The sequence below is a fragment of the Falco rusticolus genome, chromosome 5 (genome assembly GCF_015220075.1).
Source record: "Falco rusticolus isolate bFalRus1 chromosome 5, bFalRus1.pri, whole genome shotgun sequence".
NCBI lineage: Eukaryota > Metazoa > Chordata > Aves > Falconiformes > Falconidae > Falco > Falco rusticolus.
In genome coordinates, this window is record NC_051191.1 from 21,419,450 (window position 1) to 21,443,811 (window position 24,362).

At 47.6% G+C, this 24,362-nt stretch overlaps 3 protein-coding genes across 5 annotated transcripts; 2 read left to right on the plus strand and 1 right to left on the minus strand.

The window, feature by feature from the left end:
* The first annotated feature begins 675 nt into the window (after positions 1 to 675).
* On the plus strand, positions 676 to 5,822 carry LOC119148828 (carboxypeptidase A1-like). The gene is made up of 12 exons (XM_037389404.1): positions 676 to 897; positions 1,281 to 1,453; positions 2,179 to 2,260; positions 3,012 to 3,146; positions 3,296 to 3,394; positions 3,910 to 4,011; positions 4,086 to 4,187; positions 4,324 to 4,434; positions 4,660 to 4,750; positions 4,890 to 5,089; positions 5,407 to 5,491; positions 5,577 to 5,822. Exons 2-12 carry the CDS (start codon positions 1,317 to 1,319, stop codon positions 5,762 to 5,764), a joined length of 1,332 nt encoding a protein of 443 aa, XP_037245301.1. The 5' UTR covers positions 676 to 897; positions 1,281 to 1,316; the 3' UTR covers positions 5,765 to 5,822.
* Positions 5,823 to 6,555: 733 nt separating this feature from the next.
* On the plus strand, positions 6,556 to 9,517 carry LOC119148816 (carboxypeptidase A1-like). The gene is made up of 11 exons (XM_037389388.1): positions 6,556 to 6,673; positions 6,889 to 6,970; positions 7,214 to 7,348; positions 7,435 to 7,536; positions 7,655 to 7,756; positions 7,840 to 7,941; positions 8,083 to 8,193; positions 8,306 to 8,396; positions 8,768 to 8,967; positions 9,100 to 9,184; positions 9,330 to 9,517. Exons 1-11 carry the CDS (start codon positions 6,609 to 6,611, stop codon positions 9,515 to 9,517), a joined length of 1,263 nt encoding a protein of 420 aa, XP_037245285.1. The 5' UTR covers positions 6,556 to 6,608.
* Positions 9,518 to 10,976: 1,459 nt separating this feature from the next.
* CEP41 (centrosomal protein 41) lies at positions 10,977 to 24,351 on the minus strand. Of its 3 annotated transcripts, XM_037390112.1 has the most exons (11): positions 24,227 to 24,351; positions 23,699 to 23,762; positions 22,557 to 22,604; positions 18,403 to 18,464; positions 17,230 to 17,299; positions 16,614 to 16,755; positions 15,492 to 15,643; positions 15,103 to 15,170; positions 14,212 to 14,326; positions 13,800 to 14,015; positions 10,977 to 13,341 (listed from the first exon to the last, which is right to left on the minus strand). In XM_037390112.1, the coding sequence occupies exons 1-11, from the start codon at positions 24,257 to 24,259 to the stop codon at positions 13,193 to 13,195; spliced, it is 1,119 nt and encodes a 372-aa protein (XP_037246009.1). In that variant the 5' UTR covers positions 24,260 to 24,351; the 3' UTR covers positions 10,977 to 13,192. The 3 variants fall into 3 exon arrangements, with proteins under 3 accessions (XP_037246009.1, XP_037246011.1, XP_037246010.1); XM_037390114.1 differs by lacking the exons at positions 14,212 to 14,326; positions 15,103 to 15,170; XM_037390113.1 differs by lacking the exons at positions 22,557 to 22,604; positions 23,699 to 23,762; positions 24,227 to 24,351 and adding an exon at positions 20,987 to 21,247.
* Between the last annotated feature and the right edge of the window lie 11 nt (positions 24,352 to 24,362).

Genomic DNA, 24,362 nt, shown 5'->3' on the forward strand with positions numbered 1-24,362 from the left:
TGAGTGTGGCGAGGCACTGGCACAGGCTGCCCAGAGAAGCTGTGGCTGCCCCATCCCTGGAAGTGTTCAAGGCCAGGCTGGATGGGGCTTGGAGCAACCTGGTCTAGTGGAAGGTGTCCCTGTCCCTGGCAGGGGGCTGGAACTAGATGGTCTTTGAGGTCCCTTCCAACAAAGCCATTTCATGATTCTGTGACTATAAGACCCAATATGGAGAGACCTGGTCTGCCCCCAGAACTGATCTTGCTTCATCCAGGAGGTCAGATACAGACCTCCTGCAGTCCCTTCCCACCTCAACCGCCCCATGATCCTGCCTCAGTGAGGACCTCTAGCCTGACACCACCGACCAGGACCAGATCAGCAACATCACCAGTTAAGCGTTATGAAGCCATAACAGACTCCCTGACCACAGTGCCTTTCCCATGGCACTCTGCCATTGGGGCTACCAGAAAGACAACCTGGTTTTAATGGGGAAAAACATGAACAGAAGATGTCTGCTAAAAAACTGACAGAGATGATGGCTGCCAGCCTGGGAACACAGCCCAGGAACCTGGAGCATCCTTGACAAGTGTGGGCAGGAGCGCAGGGGCATCATAGATAAGCGCGCAACAAAGACACTGCTATAACCTGTGGAACAAAGACACTGGTATAACCTGTGGAACAAAGAAACCACTATAACAAACTGACCTCCTCAGACAGCAGAAGTCAGCAACAGCTGCTCCAGGAGCTGCTGTCCTGCCCACTCATGTGTCTATGCTGAAGACAAAAATAACTCGCTTTCTACCCCAAAACAAGCCCCTCTTTCTCTCTCTCTGAGCATTACCTCCAGGTGAATGTCCCTGTGCAGCCCCTTGGACCCTTGTGGGAACACCTGGCCCTGGGCCACCCTTCATCTTTGAGGTGAGACTGCATCCATCGTCACTTGGCCTCACTCCTGGGAGCGGTTTGATAAATGGCATCACTGGTAATAATTTGACTGATATATTTTAAATTTTTTGTGTCTATATATGCGTGCATATAAGTAATTAATCATAAACTGGCACCATCCCATGCCCCTGGGTTGGGTGGTGACTGTGACCATGACAGCCACTCGCACCAAGCTGGGTGCAAGGGCACGCACCCTCCCTCGCCGTTCCGTTCGCAGCAGGACCCAAACGCCAGGAAGGCGTTATCAGATCCTCCCTAATTTGGCTGCTCTTTTATTGACTTTGCCAAATAAAGCAAACATTTGGGCTCCCAGGAGCTGTTCCTGGCTAATCTGTTTGTCGATGCTGGCTCCCCAGGGACAGCAGATGTGACCTTGCTGAGAAGGTCCACGAATGCCCCCAGAGCACTGTACAGGGGAGCTGTATGCTCCCTTGGGGGCTGGGGCTTGTCTGCATCCACTCACCATGAAGATCCTCCTGGTCTTTGCGACCTTTGTAACAGCCACCTGCAGCGAGCAGCTTTTCGTGGGGTAAGTCCTGCCAGAAACAAGGGGTGGTGGGGCACCCTGGTTGGGGAGAGGGACCGAGGTGAGAGATGCCTGGCCCTGTCTGCTGTCCTTTGGGTTCAAGAAGAAGAGTGACATCCCAAAGGAGGGAAAGCCAGCAGCTTTTTCCATGGGGACACTGGGAAAGATGTGTCCAGCTTTGGGGGGAGGTTTTGAGCATGTAACAGGTAGAAATTGGGGGATGCTAAATCCCAAGAGCATCATCCTGAGCTTTACCAGGGGAAGGACTGGCCCAAGATGGGGAAGCCTTGCTGCCAGAGAAGGAGAACATTCCTTCTCAGGAGGGGCTTACCTGTCCCTGAGGGAGCCCAGCCAGGCTGGAGTGGGAGATACATTAGGAAATATCTAACATGTAGATGGATATAGACAGAACATATTGATGACTTAGTTATTTCCTAATGTTTTGGAGCTCCTGTGATCGAAGGAAGGGTGAAGACTGATTTGGGCTCTCTGGCACTTGATTTTTTTCCCATCACGACTGTCCTGAACCTGCATTTTTCATTCTTGACATCAAACCTCCAACAACTGATGTGCTTTCCAACCCACCAAGCCAGTGTAGACCTTCCACAGCCTCCACCCAGCTGTGATGGGGCCCTGGCAGTGCTGGAAGCTCAGCTCCTTCCCACACCCACCCCCATCCCCATCCTGTGATCCCTCCCACATGTGCTGATGCCTCTACCTCCCTGCAGGGACCAGGTCCTCCGCATCACAGCCAGCAACGAGGAGCAGATCACCCTGCTCAGGGTGCTGGGTGAGCAGGCAGAGCTACAGGTGAGCTCCGATGGGGCCCTGAGCATCCCCCTGTGTAAAACAGAGACCCTGGTGATGTCCAGGGCTCCATCCTTCTTTTGACCTCACATCCGGTATTCCTTCCCATTTTGGATATGTATAATTTATAACTATATAAATATAATACTTAGCTCAGGGCACCTTGAGCTCAGCTGTCCTGTTTTGTGTGAAGCGGGAACACCCCAGTCACTGCAACATCATCGTACCCAGGCTGAGTATTCAAGTCTAAAATGTCATTGCTATTTATTTTTTTTGGCTTGAATTACGATGTAACTCTGTTCCCTTTGTGTTTGCCCTAGATGCTTTGCAGGGTGAATACCAGCAAAAAATTTAAGCAGTGGGAGCAGCAGGAGAGAGATGGGGGAGGGGTGGCAGGAAACAGCATCTGCACTGCAAAACCGATGTTAGGAGATACATCTATTGAATTAAAGAGCAGAACCAGCACACAATGATCCTGGTGTCTCGCCATGTCTGCTCAAATCACAAATACTCATCAGTCAAAGGGACGTTTGCAGTCAACAAACAACTTAGGCTGAAAGGTGTTTCTGTAGAAGATCCATTGAGTAAGGCAAAGGGACCCTGACCCATCCTGGTACCTACATGTGCCCCAAAATTTGTCCAAAAAACTTTTTTGAACCTTCATGGGAAACTCTTCTGAGACCCCTTTTGGTGCTGGAAGCTCAACAGATGAGCACCAGCACAGGATGGGGCTGAGCTCTCTCCTCCACATCAGGTTGACTTCTGGCGTCACCCCACCAGCCCTGGCCGCCCAGCTGACCTGCGGGTGCCCTTCCCCAGCCTCCAAGCAGTCAAAATCTTCCTGGAGTCCAACAGCATTTCCTACAGCATCATGATCAAGGATGTGCAGGTAAGGGCTGTGGTGGGGAATGGGACAAACTCTTGTAGTTCAGTCCCAAGAGAAGATCCAAAAGTTGGAAAGCATGAGGAAGTTGAAGAAAACCCCAATCCCCTCCTCCTTTCAGCCTGTTTGATTTTCTTTTTCTCCCTCCTAAACAGGAATTATTGGATGAGGAAAAAAAAACTATGATGAAGTCTAGAAGGATAGGGAGAAGCACCAAAACATTTGATTTTGCCTCCTACCACACAATAGACGAGGTACTTTGCTCTGCAGAGCATTCGCTTTGTCTTGCTGGGGTCACACTCAGCCTGTGTCATGGTTGCATCTGTGTAGTGACATTTGTGGTGGCAGGTGAGACCCACCCAGGACATATCTCTCCTCCTTGGGTGGAGGTTTCACTGAGCTGGGAGACCGGTCATCCCTCCATGTGCAGCATGGCCTTTCCTGGTATCTCCCTGCCTCACTGGAAGACATCTTCAACTTCATTTTGGGGGTCAAAGTTTGTAGTTGGAGCTCTGTGGGTGGCTGATGGAGGCTGTGATGCTGTTGGGGGATCTCAGAGCTTTCCACTCCCCACACTGATTCTGCTTTTGCAAAAGCCTTTGCAATGTGCATCTCCCTGCTCACACAGAGGTCCAAGCACCTGGTTTTCTCCAGGGAAGCACCAGGGCTTCTCCAGGGAAGCTCTACATGTTGCATGTGGTGCTGGATACCCTAAAAACCAAAAAGAAAGCCAAGGTGAGCCTCATGACCCAGCAGCATCTCCTTTCAGATCTATGACTGGATAGACATGCTGGTGGACGGTCATCCCAGCCTTGTTAGCAAGATCCAGATCGGGCAGAGCTATGAGAACAGACCCCTGTATGTGTTGAAGGTGGGTACCAGGGGCACCCTCACCTTGCCCAGCCCTGGAAGGGCACGGGGCTGAAATCCCCCCTCTCTGTACAGTTCAGCACTGGGGGATCGAATAGGCCGGCCATCTGGCTGGATACGGGCATCCACTCGCGGGAATGGGTCACCCAAGCCACTGGCATCTGGACGGCCAACAAGGTAACCACATGCTCTTGGGACATGGAACCCCAATTCTTAACCCAGCCCTTCTTTAACACCTCCCTGCTGAGCCGCTTGGTCGCTTCCCTTATCCCTGAGGGGCACCGATGCAGCTCCCAGTCCCCTCCCTGTGCAGATCGCTGAGGAGTATGGCCAGGACCCCTCTGTCACTGCCATCCTGGACAGCATGGACATCTTCTTTGAGATCATCACCAACCCCGATGGCTTTGCCTTCACCCACAGCTCCGTGAGTGCAGGGACACTGTGGGACTTGTCCCAGCACTTGTCTCCAGCAGCTTTGGCTGAATGTAATTTTTGGGTGGGGAGGGATGTTCCTTCCCATGTGGGATGGTGAGTTGTTGGTGGTGGTTTCCTCCCATCCCCAGAGATGCTTGGGCAAGAGGGCTTCATCTGTCCCCCAAGGTCATGCGATCTACATCCCTGTGATGGTCTCACCCCCATCTGCTCTTAGAACCGCATGTGGCGCAAGACAAGGTCCATCAATGCCAGCTCCCACTGCGTTGGAGTGGACCCCAACCGAAACTGGGATGCTGGCTTTGGAGGTGAGAGGCAGGACAGCAGGTCCCCATGCAAGGCATCATATGTGCCTCAAAGCTTCCTGCTAAAGGGGAGAAACCTGGGGGCTGGAAACCCTTCCCCAGGGCTGTCTCTCTGTATGGTGCCTCCTCTGCCATGCCCCAGGCTCCGGCTCCAGCAGCAACCCCTGCTCTGACATCTACCGTGGTCCCTATGCTCACTCTGAGAGAGAAGTGAAAGCTATTGTAGACTTCATCCACAGCCACGGGAATATGAAATCAGTCATCTCCATCCACAGCTACTCCCAGATGCTGCTCTTCCCCTATGGCTACAAGACAGAGCCTGTGCCCAACCACCAAGAACTGGTGAGCTGACCCCAAAATGTAAACATGGGGCTGTAAGCACCAGCCTTGCTAGAGAAGTCAGGTCAGATCATCCCAGGACCCTCCCTGCTCCTCCTGTTAGATGCAACCTGCACTTTGAAGCCCATCATCTGGTTCTTGGAGGGAGGGTGATTGCAAGACATATCTCCCACCTATCAAAAACTAAGGGTGTTTGGGGAAAAGAAAGAGCAGAAGGGGTGGGAAACAATGCTGGGCTCTAGATCCCATGGCCCTGGGGTTCCTGCTGCCCCAAGGTCTTGGTCCACTAGGTCTCACCACTTTGGGGCTCTTCGTTGCAGAATGAACTGGCTAAAAAGGCGGTGAATGACTTGGCTGTCCTGTATGGGACAAAATACACGTACGGCAGCATTGTGGACACCATCTGTAAGTGTCCCTTCCTCATCCCACAGCACTGTGTCTACCACAAATGCTCAGCATTGGGATCATGTCTGCGCTTCTCTCCTTGTAGATCTGGCAGATGGCACCACCGTCGACTGGGCCTACGACAATGGGGTGAAATATTCCTTCTCGTTCGAGCTGAGGGACACAGGACGCTATGGCTTCCTCCTGCCCAGCAGCCAGATCATCCCCACCGCTACTGAGACCTGGCCAGCGCTGCTGGACATCATGGTCTATGTCCTGGAGCATCCATACTGAACCCAGCACCTCCCACGGCATTCTCTCATCTCAATAAATAATCCAGGAGATTCTATGATTTAAGGCTGGTGACTTTTCATGCTAGACTTCAGAAAACCAGTGAAAAAGGATTCCTATCCCTGCAGGTGTTTATTTCCCACCTTGTGGCTTTGGCCCTACAAGTTCCTATCCTTTGGAGCCAACAGCCCTGAAGGACCTGGGAGGAGATGTGTGGGTTTTGGGCAACCAAACCCAGATGTATGGGGTTTTGGGTAGCATTGCTCCATCGTCCACCCCTGGGGGCTGTGGGGAGGGACACCAGGCACCCTCAGGGCCATCGCTGGGTGTGAAGTGCTTTCAGGCATTTGTTGTTTTATTTTTGCCACCTGGGAGGACCACCACCCACTCTGACCTCTGTCCCGTGCCAAACTTTAAAACAATTTCCCTTGCCCCCACCACCACAGCCACAGCTTAGGTACCAGCTCACCGAGTTCCCTGTGCAAAAAAAATCTGCATCTTGCACTTTCTCGACCCAAATTTATCCTTTTCCTCCTCGCAGCTCTGAGCCACAGCCAGCACTGTGGGCGGTGGGATTTTGGCACCTCCCTGCTTCTCGCCCTGCCAGTAGGTGACTCACCAACAGTCCTGGCCAGTTCCTGGGACAGGTTTGTCCGGGACCCGGAGTGCAGTGGATGGGGGTACGGCAGGGCTGCAGTGTCTGACCTTGGCTGGTGCCAGCCAGAGCCTTCCCACGGCCCTGGGAAAGGGGACAGCTGGAGGGGCTGGGCTGGGGGCCACCATCCCGATAGGATTTAAGAGGCCCCAAGGTCCCATCAGGACACAGGACGGGCTCTTTCAGCTGACGATGAAGGTCCTTGTGCTGTTGGCTGCCCTGGTGGCAGCGGCCACCAGCACCGAGACTTTTGTTGGGTAGGCAGTCCGTCCAGTGGGGTGTGGCTGGGATGGGGGCAGTAGCACCAGCTGGGGAAGAAGGAGCTGGTTCAGTCCTGAGGGGGCACAGACACCCCTGGGAAGAGCCTCAGTGAAAATCCCCAGGGTGGGGGGATGGATGAGGTGGGGATTAGCCTGGACGCCAGGGACCCAGAGCTTGGCCCCACCTCCTGCAACACCCCCTGACCCCACAGGCACCAGGTGCTGCGCATCACCCCCACCAGCGATGAGGAGCTGCAGGTGGTACAGGAGCTGCAGGACCTTGAGGAGCTGCAGGTACCGGATGCAACGGTGGGGGTGGCTTTTGGGGAGACCCCTCCAGCCTGTGTCCCTTGGTTTGCACCCCCTAAGCCACACTGTAGAGCAGGGCTGGGGGGGCTAGATGAGGGATGATGGCGCTGGAGGAGGGGCTGGATGTGGGATGATGGGGACCACTTTGTGAAAAGCAAGACAGGATGGTGCAGCAGGGGCAGCCTGAGGCCAGATCCAACCCCCTCACCTCACTTTCTCCTGCTCCAGCTGGATTTCTGGCTGGAACCCCGTGGCCCTGGGTACCCGGTTGATGTCCGTGTGCCCTTCCCCAGCCTGCAGTCCTTCAAAGCCCACCTGGAAGCCAACGGCGTCTCCTACTCCATCATGATCGAGGACGTGCAGGTCAGCAGTGGTAGAGGGGAGGTGGGTGAGACACAGGGTCTCGGTGCAGTGGGGGACTATGTCTCATCCTGCCTTGTGTCCCCCAGGCGCTGGTGGACAACGAGCAGACAGAGTTGCTTCGTAGCCGCCGCCAGCTGCCACTCTCCACCAATACCTTTGACTATGCCACCTACCATACCCTGGACGAGGTGAGAAAGCACAAGATTTGGGGCATTTTGGGGGAAAATCACATCCTGTAATTGCTCTTGCAAAGTCCTTTGCTTCAAGGGGTGAGCTGGGAATGACCCCCCCATCCCTCTTCCCCAGATCTACACCTTCATGGACCTGCTGGTGGCCGAAAACCCCAACCTGGTCAGCAAGGTCGAGATTGGACGGTCGACAGAGAACCGCCCACTCTATGTGCTCAAGGTGAGGATTTGGGGTATGTGGGGTGACTGGAGGGGGGAGTGAGGCCAGGGACAAAGCCAACCCCCCCCATTCTGCTCTTCCAGTTCAGCAAAGGGGGTACGAACCGCCCAGCCGTCTGGATCGACACTGGCATCCACTCTCGTGAATGGGTGACACAGGCCAGCGGAGTCTGGTTTGCCAAGAAGGTACGGGCACCTCTCAGACATGTCTTATGTCCCCAAAGGGCCACAAGGTCCTGCAGCCACTGTGGATGCCAGGTGGCTGAACGCACAGAGAAGAAAGTGCTCCAGCAGCACCAGGGAGCCCCGAACCATCATCCTTTCTAGATTGTCGTGGATCATGAGAATGATGAAGGTCTGGCCTCCATCCTGGACCAGATGGACATCTTCCTGGAGATTGTCACCAACCCAGATGGCTTTGCCTTCACCCAAACCCAGGTACCACCCCAGCTTTCCTCTCTGCACCTCCTACAGCCATGCTGGATGGGGCTGGGGGGCAGGGTCGGAGCTCCAACCCTGGGCACCAGCTGAGATGGCTCTGCTCTTCCAGAATCGCATGTGGCGCAAGACCAGGTCCAAGCAATCAGGCTCCGTTTGCATCGGTGTGGACCCCAACCGCAACTGGGACGCAGGTTTTGGAGGTCAGAGAACCTGCGGCAGGTTCCCACCCTCCACACGGAGGCTCCAAGGCCATTTCTGGCTCAGAAAGATTCACTCATGTCCCCTGGGGGAGGGATGGGATTGGCTCTCTGTGGCAGAGGCAAGGGTTTGGGCTCCACCAGGGCTTTGATGTCCCTTAGTGACCAGCACAGTGGGGACAATAAATAAAAGTCATCATACAAATATCTAGGAGGAGCTCCAAGAGTGTTCCTCACTGGCCACCAAGCAGCTGAGGGGTGGGAAAAGCTCTTGGCCTTGGAAATGGAAAAGGCTCTTTGCCCTTGTGACTCTCTGAGCCACCCAACTGCCCCCAAACACCCACACTGTGTTTTCACTGTCCTCTTCTCCACAGGGCCTGGGGCCAGCAGAAACCCTTGCTCAGAGACGTACCACGGACCCTACGCCAACTCGGAGCCCGAGGTGAAGGCCATCGTGGACTTTGTGAAGAACCATGGGAACATCAAGGCTTTCATTTCCATCCACAGCTACTCCCAGCTCCTGCTCTACCCCTATGGCTACACCAGAACCCCAGTGCCTGACCAGAAGGAACTGGTAGGGCTGCTGCTGCCCCAGGCCAAGCCTATTGAGCTTTGATATCCTTTTTGCCTGTGGCACAGGTGAAAAATCTCTCCTGCAGGCTTTTCCCTTCTTCCGCTCATTTTTCTCCTTTCTGTGTATTCCCAGCACCAGATCTCTGAGAAGGCAGTCACAGCTCTGTCTTCTCTGTATGGCACCAACTACAAGTATGGCAGCATCTTCACCACCATCTGTAAGTAATAGGGGGCCATGGTGGTTCCCCCGATTTAAACCAACATCATCACTCTCACCTTGTCTTAGACAAAACATCCCATGAAATACCTGTATGATGCAGAGCGACTAATGTTTTGCATCCCACCTGTTGTTTCCCCACTCAGACCAAGCGAGTGGATCAACTGTCGACTGGACATACAATCAGGGCATCAAGTACTCCTTCACCTTTGAGCTGCGGGACACGGGGCGCTACGGATTCCTGCTCCCCGCCAAGCAGATTGTCCCAACTGCGCAGGAGACGTGGCTGGCGCTGAAGACCATCATGCTGTACACGCGGGACCATCTCTACTAACCGGGATTGGAGGCCGAGTGGCAGTTGAATTAGCTGGAGAGGGTGGAAGAATGCAATAAATAAATTTAAAGAAGGATGAGAAATGCCTTTCATTGTTCTCCCCTTTTCCAAGTAACATTGAAAAGCCTTTTCAGAGACTGACTCAGCACTCCTGCGGGTGCATGCGGCAGCGGCCAACACAAACAGCACACGCTGGCCCAGCAGCCCGAAAAGGGGGTTAAAAGGACATGAAAATAGTGGGACACAAAAGAAAGGAAGGTGCTTGTTTTCCCTGTGCTCTGGCAGATGATGGAAGGGGAAGAGGTTTAGTTTGACACCCAGCAGGCAAGCAGAGACCTCAGACACCGCAGCTGTGCTGGCAGGAGGGGTGCCCACCTTCCCCGGCCCTCTCAGGGGCCAGGGCAGCTCCGAGACGCGAGGCAATGGGGTTAGCACCATTTATTCTGTGCATTTCTGTGGTTGAACATCACCTTGCAGCACTGGTAGGAAGGTCCCTCCTCACCCTCTGCAATCCCTAGGGGAGGGGACCTCCCAGCTTCTGCAGGCACTGCCCCATGCTCTCCGTTAGCTTGCAAAGCTCCAACAGAAAAGAAGAACTCAACCATATGGTGGCACTTGCTTTTTATTAAATTAAATAATTAAAACTCCCAGACCCCACAGACTCTGACCCCATCCTCTGAACAACACCAAGTCAAGAGTACAAAAACCACACAAATCCATCAAGAGGATGAGAGAGTACATTCAGTTCTTCCTCTGATGCCCTGGACTTGGAGGATCTCAAACAGCTAGGACTACTTTTGCCTGCCCCTTTCAGAAGGAAGTTTTCATGTCAGCCCAGAGCAGCCAGGGATTTTGGATCTGTCTCCTACAGCTGGATAGCAAAATCAGGACTTTAAGCCAACACAATGACCACTACTCACCTCCGTTTTTCCCACATGGATGCATTTTATACACTTTCAAGTGCTTATGGAACTCTGAGATCTCCTGCTTGCACCCCAGTGGAACCCTGTGTGTCTTTCAAGCACATACTAAATGGCTCCCCTCTCTCCCCTGCACATTCAGCTTATCTCCTTTTAAAGTTTTACTTAGCTTTTATTTTGTTTTATTAGGTCACCTAAAAGCATCGCCACTCAGTAACTAAAGCCCCAACAGGCGAGTCACCTTCCAAAGGCTGTGAGTGAAGAGGAGTGTGGACAAGAACCAGGTCCCTGCAGCTTCTGCTTTGTGCTCAGACCATTTAATAAATGCTTTTCCCTCAGGAAGCGATGATGCCATTCCATGGCAAGCCAACTGGTCTGACCTAGGAGGACAAGCTACTTTGTTCAAAATAAATATGCCTGCAACTAGAACAACAACAAGAAGTCTTCCAAAAGTGTGACTGAGTAGGGAGGTAAGAAAGCAGAGCAGTTAACAAGATGCATCCAGCTTCCTATAGATGAGCTGAAATAAGACACAACCAGACCCATAATTATTTTTATTTTTTATCTTCATACCTGACCAACCCAACTCTTACAGTACATACTTACACATAGACACTCTCCCTATGGAAACCCAGGACACATGTGGTCCATAGTGGATGGGTTGGAAGGGCAGTTTGTACAAATTAGAGCTGGTTTGTACAACTTAAAGCATCCAAGAACTTCTTTGGGAAGCTGGAAGCTTTTAAGATACCTCCCTGCAATCAGGTTTTGTTACATATAGAAAAATAATACAGATGTGTATTTGAACACACAGGGGCATTCAGCTCTGAAGTACTTCAGTACATTTTAAATGCTGTCTCTGCCCTACATCCTTTAATTTCTCCCCTTATTCTCCCTCTGGGGGATTCTGACAGGGCATCCAAGGTTTGCGCTGGTCACCTCACTCTTCCCTGAAGAATACTGAAGTTATGGCTCTCCATCAGAATGGCTGCCAGTCCCTGTATCAGCACTTGTCCGATTTAAGACTCATGGGTACTCAATAAACATGATAAACATGCTCAGTGATGTCTATTCTTCAACTGCCAGACTAGAAATTATGTGCAATTTCTCCCACCTTGCCCTTTCACCAGAATTACCCCGATGATCTGCACCACTGGTGAAATTTGGGGTCTGTTGAAGTTTGCTTGTATACTTCAAAAAGGGAGAAAACCCCCACCAAACCCCACAAAGCCATGCGCAAAACCCACAAGACCAAGAAGCCAAAGCTAGACAAAGCTGAGCAACACCATAGGTAAAGGCTAGAGAGCAGGATCTCCCCATAACCACCTACGATGTCTCCAGCAGGCAACTTTGCTTTATCACTGAGTAGATTCAGATGATTTCTAGGTCACCCAACCAATACTGGTGTGGCAGAAGCACCAATCTGTGAAAGCTGTGATACTCATTTTCTATGAAATGTCCATGCCCTGTTTGGTTACCAGATCCATGGTCCCTGGTAGATTTTAGGGACCCTGCAGGTGACAGCAGAAGAAAATTTCCCTTCAACCACCCTAACCTTAGTGTAGCTACTCCAAAAACACTGGCAAAGGTGTAACTGGGAATAAACTTCCAGCCTCTATCAGGCGCTGGAACTGCAAAGCTCTTTGCTGCTTCACTGAAGAATAGAGTTTGCCTCCAAGTATCACAAAATCATTTTATGAAGCTAAATGATGTTCTGCCTCCTAACCTAGACTCACAGCCTGAAAGATGGTTAGGGAAGTCAGTCACTGTTCTGCTGACAAGGCTGAGTACTCCACATACATCATCATTTTCTGCAGCTCCAGTGACCAGTAACCTGCTCTGGCAAGTACAAAAAGGAGCAAACCACTAGTGCACAGCCAAACTAAGGAGACACTCTGCCTGCATAACAAAGAGAAGCATAGCTGACCTGTCTTAGGGTCCTGCTCAGCACGTCCATCAGTCTTATTCTCTCATTTCATTTAGAACCAAAACCACCACGTGGTAGCTCTCTGTAACCATGGCAAGGAATTAAGCAGAAGCACAGTTAGAAGCCAAACCTTCCAGCCAATACAGGAGAAAAGAGGAAAAACGCAGTTAATGCCTCTCCAGCCCACCTTTAAATATACAGAACCATTTCACAAACTGCCCATGAGTAAACATGACTGTCAGGTTACAGTGCCACGCTGGGCATTATTTCCAAAAACATCTTTCTAACAAATACTTCTGTTCATTAACATAATTTAAAAAACAAAAAAACAACCATTACAGAATCCTCTCTCCAACATTTTGGCGAGTTGCTGAGGGTCTGTGTCTCTGCTACAAAACACCAAAGTTTTTGCTCACAGATGATTTCTGGCCCATTTACATCCACATGCATTCTCCTGTTTGCAGTCTGCAGTTCCAGGCACAGCACAGGAGTACATTACAGACACAGATAAATTAATCTGCACTACAAGCTTTGCAGAACCATTTCTACTGGTCACAGGCTTTACTACCAGTTTCCTCCCTCCCCTATAAAAATCAGTTATATCAACTGTGTCCTGACACTGCACCTAATGCTCAGCCTTGCCAAAGCAATACCATTCCCGCTTCTATGAAACGTCAACCATTCCAGCTCCCCCAGCCTTACCCAAGCTGCCACATATATACCACTGCTGCTTTTCTCTGCCAATTCCTAAAATGACAAATGGGCTGCACTGCTCAAGGTTCCCAGAACCTAGACATCCATTTATTCAGTGGAAGAAGATATCGTCACTTATTTCCATGGCCTGTTCTGAAGGCTGCTCCTGCTAAGTGAGCGGGCAGTGAGGGATCCCACATTGCCAGCAGTGCTGGGGACACTGGGACTGCTCCTCATGGTTGTCACCTTGGAATCACGGCCTGAAGAACCATGGTTAAGACGGCCTGTGGAAAAAAAACCCAAATATCAGAAGCTGTGTGCGTGACTGAGCACAAGGATACACAAAAGATCTGTTGCCCCTCTGTGGCTCTCCAGCGCTCACTGTAAACATACAGACCCATGAATAATTCAGTGCCAGGTTCTGGGCGGTTTCTATCTGGCCATGCAGGCCTAAAAAATTGAAGCACCTACTCATCACCAGTAAAACCTAAAGACATTTAAATGTAGTGGCCTATATGCCACAGTCAGCAGGCCCAGGATTTTGCCATCATGTAGCTATGCAAGATTTAAGTCCTCTGGGACTGGCATAGCACAGGTTTTGGTGGACCTTCTCATTCAGTTTAGAAAAAATGTCTCCTTCTCCTATCAGTCTCATGGAAAGAATATAGCAAAGCAGAGAACTGTTGCAGAGCTGGCTCAAGAGCTACAGAAAGCAGCTGCAGCATTTGTCCTGGGGTCTTACTGGCAGTGTCTGAAGGAACGTGCTCCTCTTCTAGGTAGTACTTTATCTTTTGTAGATCATCTGCAGAAAATCTCCATTTATTCTCAGCAAGTGCAGGTGGCACTTTGGGAGAGGTCTTTTTTCGGGCAGATGCAGTGGGAGCTGCCACCTGGCAGGACACAGGAAGCGAGCCAGTGATCAGTCCTTCTGGGATCTTCTGTGCAAGGACCTTCAGGCCTGCAGAAATACAGATCAGATGTTACCAGTGACCACCAGCTAAGATGTGACTGGTAAAATCACTGATCCCAAGTAAAGCACTTGACAATGGCTGAACATCCAGCTCTTCCCAATCTCCAGCTCATGCAACCCTTGCTCTCTGCTCTTGACCCCCACACACCTGAGATTTCAGGGAGTCCTGCCCATCCCCACTTACCTCCAGATAACATGAATAAGTTCTCAAAGCCCCTCTCACACATGGTTGTTGCAGCCTGGCTGGCTAACCTCTCATCATTGTCATACAAAATAATAATTTTTCCACGTGCATTTTTCTGATAGGTAGAAGAGCTAAGGATTAATTTGTAAACTTAAGGTGACCATTAATACCTTTTAGAAAGAAAAAAAAAAAAAAAGAGACAAATAAATGGACTGGAGACTGAGAAATTCCCTACTTGATTTGCAAGTATCGGGCAGGAATGCTTTCCCTGCACCTGTGATTTAAAACTGATTTCTCAGTAGCTGAGGCTTGCCGGAACTGGAAGGACACAGTCTAATCCCCACTGGAGTGCAGTCCACCCCTGTTTTGAACAGTAACAGGCAAGAAGCACCTTTACTTACAAGCTCCTCTCCCCTGCAGCCCTTACAAGCTAACAGCCTGGGAATTTATCAGCCTAATCCTAGCTAATAATCCTCTTTCTGTCCTCCAGAGAAAAGTCAATCCTTATCAAGGTGCTGAGATGAAGCCAAAGGATTTGATGAATGTATCCCTCAAGAAGCTGGGCACTCCAGCAACAGCAAGGGACAAGTGTCCAAGTATGGCTTTGCCTTCCAGCCAAAATCCCAAATGCCAAATTCAGGCAGCTCCCACTGGAGTCAGGAGGTGTTACAACCTTGAGGAACTAGAATCCAGCATCTGATGGTGGCAGCAGAGCTGCATCAGGTAATCACCGCTAGTGTAAAGGATCCACCCTTCCACCCTCCTAGAAATCCCTAGATTTTGTTGGTCCCAGTCACAGCAACTGCTATAGCTCCAATTGGTTTTGGAAGCCTTCACTAACATCCCCCTACTTGTGGTTTTTTATGCTAGCACTTCATATATAAAGGATACATATTCCAGAATACTATTTGTATATGGATTCATGGTTCTAGAGAGCGTTGCAATAGGGTAGGAATAAGCTGCGGGGCAGGGGGGGGAGGAAAAGAGAGAAAAAAAGTCATACAGTGGCCGAAACACCAACCATCACAACCTGGAATACAACTGACACAGACTTGTTACAGTTCAACAGACTCAAACCCCCACTAAATAAGGGATTAACATCAGCTCAGTCCCCTCATCCCTTTCAGGAATGATGCATGTACTGCGTGAGTGCCAAGAGTGTTCTGCTCCCAACAATGTCCCACCTTGGGGGAAAAAATGAAGCCAGCCAGAATATGACGCAGAACTGAATACATGATCCCAGCTGACACTAGACTGCTGTGGGATTCTAGTCTCCTCACCTCCAATGATGTGACATTGGTTGTATGCATCTCGGTCTCGCACGTCCAAAAGCAGAAAGGGGCAGTCGGGATAAGGCATGTCTTTATCCTGAGTGTCCACTTTCTTTGGAGTGTCCTTTTCTATATCCATTTCACCAACACCACTTATCACACTGCAAGAGGAAAGAGGAGGTTATGGTGCAAGCTCTCACTCTCAACACTCCCATACCTCTTCACCAGGTCAGAGCACTTTTCCATCAACCATTCCAACAGCCCATTTATGTTCCAGTACAGCCAGACACCACATAAAAATGGAGATATTATCTTTCAGGCTTTCCAGTACATCATAAGAACTGATTTTATTTTTATCAATATAAAAAAATAAACAGAGTACAACCTTGCTATATGAACCATACTCTTCTGGATCAGTCAATTCCAGATATTTTATGTTGTAAATGACTTTGAGGTGAGGGAGAATAATTCTAAGTAGCTGCCAACGTTGAGATCTCAGCAAGTCAGACACACTAAATAAGTGTCAATCATCTACAAGAAATGCTATGCAGAGATTTCCCATTTCATCACTAGATTGGACACAGGACATGAACAGAAACCTCCAGATACTCTTGGCAGTCACTAAACTGATGGCTTTGATACAGTGGTCAGGCTAGTGTCTCAACTCTTCTGTTAGCATTTGCACAGGTACAGCAAGGAAAGACCAAAACAAAAGTTTCCTCTTACAGTGTCTTCCTGGTATCTCTGACCTTGAGTGGGTTTGGAAATTGGACCCTTATTCTCGATCACAGGACAATCTGCTAAGATCATCGGGAAGGTACATTACTGAGTACCAGAGCAGTTTATAACATGCATTCTTGAACCCAGAGACCTGGATCAAAGCCCATAAACATATTTCCTTGGCAGCCATTTAGACAATGATCAGGTGGCAACAGTGTTGGTTTACAGCCTCAAACCAAACTCATTCAGACAGGAAAATCTGGCAACCCTCTCTCTCACTTACATCTTGGACCTGCAAAATCAGGCTTTAATGAGAAATACAGTATAAAATCACTTTGCAGCAATTTAAAATAACTAGCTCGATAAAAATATCTGCTAATACAGGAAGAAGACTGTATTATTATTAGGCACCTCTGCAACGTGGACCGATAGGATTCCCCAGCTCCTGTGTTGTTGATGAACAGGACTGGACTAGGTGTCCCATCAGGGCTTCCTTTCCCATTTGTCCCTGCTGTAACTTCAGCATCTGCATCTGGTGCAGGAGAATTACCATCTGGGGAGAGAACAGGGTACGAAGAGTTAAAATGCTGCAGGAAATAAACACGCACATTTTAAGCCCCGTTTCTATTCTTAGAAGAACACGTGCCTCAAAGATAGCCTTATCCTCATCCTCTTACAAGGCTGACTTACTGAGGGCCTCATATTAAAAATAATGAGGAGCCATATGACTTTTAAGGGCTCAAAATCTCATTTTAATAATTCAGTAAAAACTTCATTCTGGATGCATGATACCTACTGAGTTACCACAATAAACTTGGCAGCACAAGGCCTTTCTTATTTGCAAGTCTTCTTGTTTTAGGAGTGTTTCTGTTCCCAAAGTGGAATGGTTGCAGGCCACAGGTTAAGTTATGTTTTCATCCCAATTAAAAGACTTGCTGAATAGTCAGCTATGTCTGTCAGGACACAGCTCACCACATGACAGTGATCTACAGCTCTTGCTCTTTGTGCTTACAATAAATATTGTTACCTTCCAGCTTGTGGATCTCCTCATTTGTCACTTCTAAGGTTTCATCAGATAGAGAGGCAACCTGGATGACCTACGGGAAACAAAAGCGAGCAACGATACCTTGATACACACACAACAACGTCATTGAAAGATGGGGGGAATCAGCTTAAGGAAAAACAATCCTCAAGCCAAAACACTTAACTCAATGCAACTTCTATTGGAATTCAAGGTCACATATAGATGCGTATATGATGCCTGTACTGCAAGTGTGTCCTTTCATTAAATGGAAATTGTAGCATAAAAACCCAAACCAAACCAAGAGAACACTCAGCCGTGGAATAAAGAAAAGCCAGATGTGCCAAGCTGGCAACATCAAATACCAGAATGTTTTCTGACTTTTATGAAGTTCAGTCACTGAAACATTTCAGAGCACACACTACACTGGCAAAAATCACATAGGGTTAATTGGTCTGTGAGAGCAGACCTGAGATACTCACATACTAAACTGGTTCATCAGACCATGACTGTCACAGGACTGGTCTTAACAGTCTGGAGGAAATGAAGACAGGAGTCTGCAGAAACCCACTCCCTCAGTAACTGCAAGTTTAACCTTCCCTTTCCTTCTCTCCTTAGAAGACAAGCTTGTCTTTTTCTAGTTATTAGAAGTTTTCTTAAACCAGTATGTAAGCACCACAGAGATCTTTATTTATTGATCAAACTTTCCAATTTTTAATATTTTGATTAATTACTTTTAATAAAAAAAATATGTAGAAAGCCTTAAAGTCACAACCTTCCCATCTTCTGCAGTTAAACCTGCTATGAGAGAGGGCCTCAGGCTGTGACTACTTGACACAAAGCTCAATGAGATTTGAATGCCACTTTACCTGGCCCTTCCTTTTTGTAAGAGCCTTGAAAAGCCTCGTAAGTTAACAGACAAAAAACATAGTGACCCTCTCTTTGAAATTTGTTCCCTACACACTTCAGTTTGCAACCAGAAAAACTGACTACTCTGAAAACAATTGGCTTGAATGGTTTGTTTTTATTAAGAGAAATCCATGAGGGCAGAAAGAAGCCAACACAGAAGAATTACACACTAAGGCTATGTAAGTAACTGCATAGCAAGTTTTAGAGAAAGCAAAATGCTGTTCCTAAAAGCTGATAACTTTCAGAGGCCACAGAGGGAACTATACATACCAACTGGGCAAAAGTAGTCACTTTCAGTCTTTTAAACAGCTCATCCTTTCTGTATCTGTAATCTTCAAAAACAAAACAGAAAAGGACAATGTAAGTTTTCAGTTAATTCCCAGCTTTTGCAAATACCAGGTAATGGGGCTTTGTCCCGGCTATTCTCATAAGACTCTCTTCTCCAACAAGGCAGGATTTCTGGGCACTAAGCTTGTGCTGAAGGATCAGAGCAATAAACCTGAAGACTCTGTGAAAAGTAATACCAGTTATAAAGAGAGATCCTGTCCAGATATGATTAAAATGGAGAAGGCAGATGTAGTTGCTTTTAGACTCAAATGCATATTACTTTGTGTTTTCTGTTCCTGCTGAGGGAAGGAAGCAGTTTCATGAATTTATCACCTTGCCTGCTGTTCTTTGAAGCCCACTATAGTCACAAAGCCTCTTAAACCAAAACATTTCATTTACCTGAGTTTTTTTATAAGTTACGACAGAATCAGAGCATAGGGGCACTGTATCTCAGACTGTCTTTTCAAATACTAAGCTAAACATGTGCATTTAATCTTACTGATTAAAACGTTCCACGTTATCTTCCTTTATCTGACAATTTAATTCCGATTCCTACAGTTTGCCAATATGGATTATCTAAAGGAATGGATAACTGACAGAAGTTGTTTAGGGCAGAAAACCGAACAGCAGATCAGTGTGGACACCAGCTTGAAGCACACGTAATTGCTGCAGAGAAACCGGACTAAGTGAATCTTGAGCCTGAAGACAAAACTTCGGTAGCAAGAAAACTGAGCGGTCTGTTGGAACAACTGGCAAACAACCAGAGCAGAGATTAACAGCACTAAGTAAGTGATGACAAGGATGGAAGTCTGATCGCGTACAGATACTAAAGATGCGTAAACACAAGGAAGAGAGAAGCCTTCTAGTGTGAAACAAAAGGCTGTATGTAGGAGGAGAGAGAAGCTAGGACGCGTATCAGTAGGAACATCTTGATATGAAATAGGCTCCCACGGAAAGTAATGGAAGCCTTGTCCTTTGGGAAATTTACAGCTAGAAAGAAGATAGCAGAGAAGGGGAAGGGGAAAAAAAATTAAAATAAAATCAATCCCGCACCAGCAAGAAAAGGCAAAGAAGATGAACAAAATTCCATGTCAGGCATTGCAGCTGTAACCAAATTCTGCATGCAGCTCTCAAAGCCACACTCTAATCAATCTAAGCTCTTTCAAAAAATAAAATTGCTCCTCCTTTATTTCCCTCCTCCTCTCTTACTAGGCTCCACCTCTGAAACCCCAGATTTTTATTTTTAAATAAAGAAAAATCCTTTGCATTTTTCTAACAATTTTAGCAACTACTGGAAGATATTCCAAACTGGTCTCTCTCTAGCTGTTCAACTAAGAGGGCTAACAATGGAGTACAGGACCTTTTAGCAAATCCAGCCAGTTAAACACTCTAAATCCATTCAGTGCTCCATTAGCTTAATTAAGGGAACATGGGGAAGAAGGGGGGGAAGGGCTCCAACCCATATTCCTGTAACCACCACACAAAAAATTACCACAAAGTTAGCTTATGGAAACTCTCAAACTGACATGTGTTTAGAGAAGGAGCCACGCGAACGCTCCAGGCTGAGATCTCTTCCCAATACAAGCAGTGATCACGAGCTTCCTGGCAGACATTCTGTTCAGACAAGATTCTGCCCGTACGCAGCCCAAGGGTGCATTACAGTAGCAGGAGAGAGAGAAAAAGAGAAATTGTGAGTTTCAGTCTCTGATGTTTTTTATTCCTACCCCTTCCCGCTTAAATATGCTTCCTGAAGAGGTAGGCCAATTAATTTTCAGCATTCAGAGCAAGAATACCCAAATTTAACATTCTACCCTATACAATTTTATTAGGCTGCAAAGCAAATACCTGCTTGCTACTCAACAACTCGTCTTAGAAAAAAGGAGCCCATCCAAAACATCCCTGTACCTGTGCACTGCAATGTGCATTATGCATTTCAAACCATGGGTCTTTAGTACAAGATCTGTGCATAAACTAAATTTCAAAATGCCAATTAACTTCAAAATTACCCTCAAGTTTCTTGCAAAACCATCTGGTTTCGAGCCTCAAGTTCAGGTTGGTAAAGCCTCCCTTTAACAGCCTATTTCACCTGCCTGACACAAAACCCACATGTAGCCCATGTCCAAAGGATTGCAACTCCCCAGCCATGGATAAAAAGAGCCCTTCAGTCACATGAAGGGCAAGAAATAAACTTAATTTAGAAGGACAAATAAAACCAGAAAAGCTTATGAAGTGTTGTATCTCTATCAGCACTGACAAAGCAGAACTGTTGTCACAGTGCTCATACAACGCAGCTGCTAGATGGTTTCCACCCACCTCAAGCAAGGATTCTTTATTTCAGAACAAGCCTTTATGACCCAGATCTTGCCTTTAGCACCCAAAATTATTTCTATCAAGAAAAAAAACCAAACCAAAAACATTGTTAGTACAAAGCCTGACCTGGAGCAAACCAAGCTGAATGCTTGCATGAGCCTCCCAGCAGTTATCAGAAAGAACTGCTGCTTCTGACTACAAAAGCAACATGACATACCTGGTGCTGCCCTGGAAGGTCCATTTGAATTTTCTGACATTTTTTGCTTCAGCAAACTGGTCTGAAGCTGTATTTATTGTATATTCAAGGATGTGCTCCTCAGGGCTTCGGAAATGAGTGAAGCAACACCAGAGAAAAGGAAGAGACTTGGTGTCTCTCCTCAAGTCAGTTCTCCAAAGGACAAATCATCATGGCTCCAACTCTCTTAAGCAGGCTTGCAGTATTAAGTCCCACTCTCTCAAATTACACAAAAGACAGAGAGTTGCTTGTACTGGGTATTTAAAGTTGTGTCCAAATGGTGTCATCTATCCATGAGAAATCAAGGGAGAGAAGTTTCCAAATTGCCTGGGAACACAAGGTGTCTATTCAGGCTAAATATAATGAGAAAGTTCCTACTAGACTCCAGAACCATGATTAAACAAAAGAACTCCTACATGAAATGAAATCAGATTCACAGCAGAGATTGAAAACCAACTAGGCCCATTCAACAAGATTTTCAGCACAGATAAAAAGCGATGGCAATCCAGTGTTAAGCACTGAAATCTTAGTCGGTCAACACAGGATTTTGGAAAGCAAAGGCCATTTCTCTTTTGATTTTCCCCAAAGACCTGTGGTGTTCAAAAAAACCCCAACAAACAAACCAGCAACAAAGGCCCGTTTTGCACAAAGCTGAGCACAAATATATTCACGTGACAGATCAGCAATCTCCCTTATAATATGAACACTGCTACCTTAGAGGAACACAGTAAGTGGGCCTAAGAACTAAACCTAAACATTCAAAATCCTAATTAATCCTCATTAATGGGGATGTTTTTTCTTTCACATCAGTAAATGCAGCTTTTGGGTTTAATAGCTTTCTTGGCACTCCGTGCAAAAACAATCTGGACAGGAGCTGAAAACAAAGTAGTAAAACGTCAGCTTTATTAGTAAGAATTTTTTAAAAAGCCTATCTTCAGTGGGAAAGCAGGCTGAAATAAAAGTCAGTTAGGCTTTCATTAGCCTGAACAAGCCAAAGTCTTCAAAACATCAGTATTTAGTTCTGCTGAAATCAATGAGTTACACATGAATGAGCTTGTCTTTTTCCTATCTTGGAGTATTCTGATAGAAATCTAAGTACAGTAAAATTTTACAAAGGTATATACAAAGCTCTCAAGTTGTTACCTAAAAGTGAAACAAAGTCTCAGAAGTGCAGTTTGAGTCTTCCCAGATGAGTCTAGCCTAGTTTTCTTAGTCCTGAGAACTTTCTGTCTGGTTTCCATTCAACAGCAAAAACAGCACAAAGAAGGATCTGGAAAGACTCCTAGACACGCCTGCCTAGTTTCTTAAGTCTGTAAAGCACTGGGAGACAGAGAAACAAGGTGCAGGAGAAAGTGGAAAGTGGCCAAAGAATGAAGGTTAAAACATCTTTGTATCCTACTGCTGCGTGTTTCTACAGTTCATTCCTGTAAACGGCTGTGGGAATCGGAATGGAGCCTTCCAAGCAAACAGAGGGCCTGGGATTTAACCCCTGCTCCTTGATGAGCTGACCTGACCCACTACAAGCACATTCTGCTCCTGTCCAGATACTCACTTCTTTTGATCTCTTCCAACTTCTCAGTGTATTTTGTCAAACTGTTTCCTGTAAGAACAACAAAAATATTAGTTTGCTACAATTTTTTTTATTAGTGGTTTTCTCCAGCACTATTAAGAATTAAATTTTATTTTTTCTGTAGGAAAAGATCAGACTATGATAACAAATGTTTGCTGTAGACTCTCTTTTGACATGACAATACAAGGCAGCCATAAATCAAAAATACTGCGATTTTCCTCTTAGTGCTTTTCTCTTGCAAGGAAGGCTGAGCTGAAGAACAGTCAGTCAAAGGACTTGCTGGACCCCAGCTGCCTCTGGGAACAGGCAGTGGTCCATAGCCTAAAGGTTCCATCCTGAGTAGAGGAAGTCATTGCAAATGTTCATGACCAGCAGGAGCTCAAATCCTCTACACATACCCACAGTGCTGTTCCCGTTCCCTGAAAGCATCCAGAGTTTATCTTACAGGATTTTCAGTAAGGGGTACAGAAACATCCACACTCTGCTAGTCAGAACGGTGATATTCCAGAAAAAGCAGCCTTGTAGCACCCCTCCTGTTTACAAGGCTCCACACCAAGCCCTCTCTACTCAGAAGCGCAAGTTGTTTTGATGATGCTTTGGAGAACAAAGTCATCATCAACACTGCCTTCAGAAAGTTACTACCTAAAACTCAGTATGTTACAATGCTGTATCTAAGGGAACTAAAATCAGGACTTTGATATTCAAATGCTGCCTCTGACATTCTGCTTCAAGCACAGCTGTGGCCATGCTGTCCCTTCCCCAGTGTTTTTGTGTTGATACTATAGGCAAGCATTACTGGATAAAATTCACTTTAACAACAAAAAAGTCCCCAAAGATACCCCCCCCCCCCCAAATAATTATCTTGACTTACAGGCTTGCCAAGATATGAGTTTATACAAGAAAAGCCCATATACATAAACTCCAGTAATTTCTGTGGGAAGTATCACAACAGAGCCTGACATCGTAAGGTGAGACACATCATAACCGCAATGCGAGTTCTGACATAGCTGCACAGTTACCTGGGGTAAAACAGCTCAGGACAGAGGCAGTTAAGACATTCAGCATATTTTCATACACTCCGACATCCACATTCAGTGTTTTTACCCTACCACAATTTCACTTACCAGTATCAAGGCGGGTTTTTATATGTTGGTATCGGGGATTCTGAGGGATGCGCCTGGTTAAATACTGGTTTAAAAAGGAAAAGATATGGGAAGTCAATACACAGCTATGTATTGTTTTTTTTTAAACATTACCAGAAAAGTCAATTTGAAGAGCCCTAAGAGAGAAAAAAAAGGAGTGAGACCACAGGCACCCTCTCAGACATCCTCTGCTCACAGGTGGAGGGAAAGAGATCTAAGTCTTCAACTGGATATTAAATCCCTTGACAAACCTCCACCTCAAAGCCCGGAGCACGCCCGGCTCTGAGGGCCCCAGGAAACCTTCCCCCGTCCCGAACTACGCCTCTGGAGGCTGCACCAGGCCCCGCCCCGGGCACCCCACCGAATCGGTCCCCACAGCCCCCAGGGCCGCCCCTGCCGCTGGGGATCCCGCGCCCCATAAGCCACCCAGGGCTGCTGCTCCTCTCAGGAGAGGAGGGGCCCCGGACCCGGCGGCAGGGTGACGGCGAGAGGAAGGGTCCCTCATCGCACCTCCGGGTCCCCGACACTCCTCCTGCTCGACATCTTCTTGCAGCCGGCACCCACCGCACCGCTTCCTTTTCTTTCTTTCTCTCTCTCTCTCTCTCTCTCTCCCTCCCGCCTGCCTGCCTGCCCGCTCACCCACCCT

Bases quoted from the DNA above. Each gene is read 5' to 3' on its own strand.
- LOC119148816 (XM_037389388.1), top strand. From the start codon at position 6,609: ATGAAGGTCCTTGTGCTGTTGGCTGCCCTGGTGGCAGCGGCCACCAGC. The intron at 6,971-7,213 runs GTACCGGATGCA...CTCCTGCTCCAG, and splicing joins AGGACCTTGAGGAGCTGCAG to CTGGATTTCTGGCTGGAACC. The intron at 8,968-9,099 runs GTAGGGCTGCTG...GTGTATTCCCAG, and splicing joins TGCCTGACCAGAAGGAACTG to CACCAGATCTCTGAGAAGGC.
- LOC119148828 (XM_037389404.1), top strand. From the start codon at position 1,317: ATGCCCCCAGAGCACTGTACAGGGGAGCTGTATGCTCCCTTGGGGGCT. The intron at 2,261-3,011 runs GTGAGCTCCGAT...CCTCCACATCAG, and splicing joins GTGAGCAGGCAGAGCTACAG to GTTGACTTCTGGCGTCACCC. The intron at 4,751-4,889 runs GTGAGAGGCAGG...GCCATGCCCCAG, and splicing joins CTGGGATGCTGGCTTTGGAG to GCTCCGGCTCCAGCAGCAAC.
- CEP41 (XM_037390112.1), bottom strand. From the start codon at position 24,259: ATGTCGAGCAGGAGGAGTGTCGGGGACCCGGAG. The intron at 23,763-24,226 runs GTGCGATGAGGG...TTTTTAAACCAG, and splicing joins GGAGTGTCGGGGACCCGGAG to TATTTAACCAGGCGCATCCC. The intron at 14,327-15,102 runs GTATCCTTTATA...TCTACCTATCAG, and splicing joins CAAATAGTATTCTGGAATAT to AAAAATGCACGTGGAAAAAT.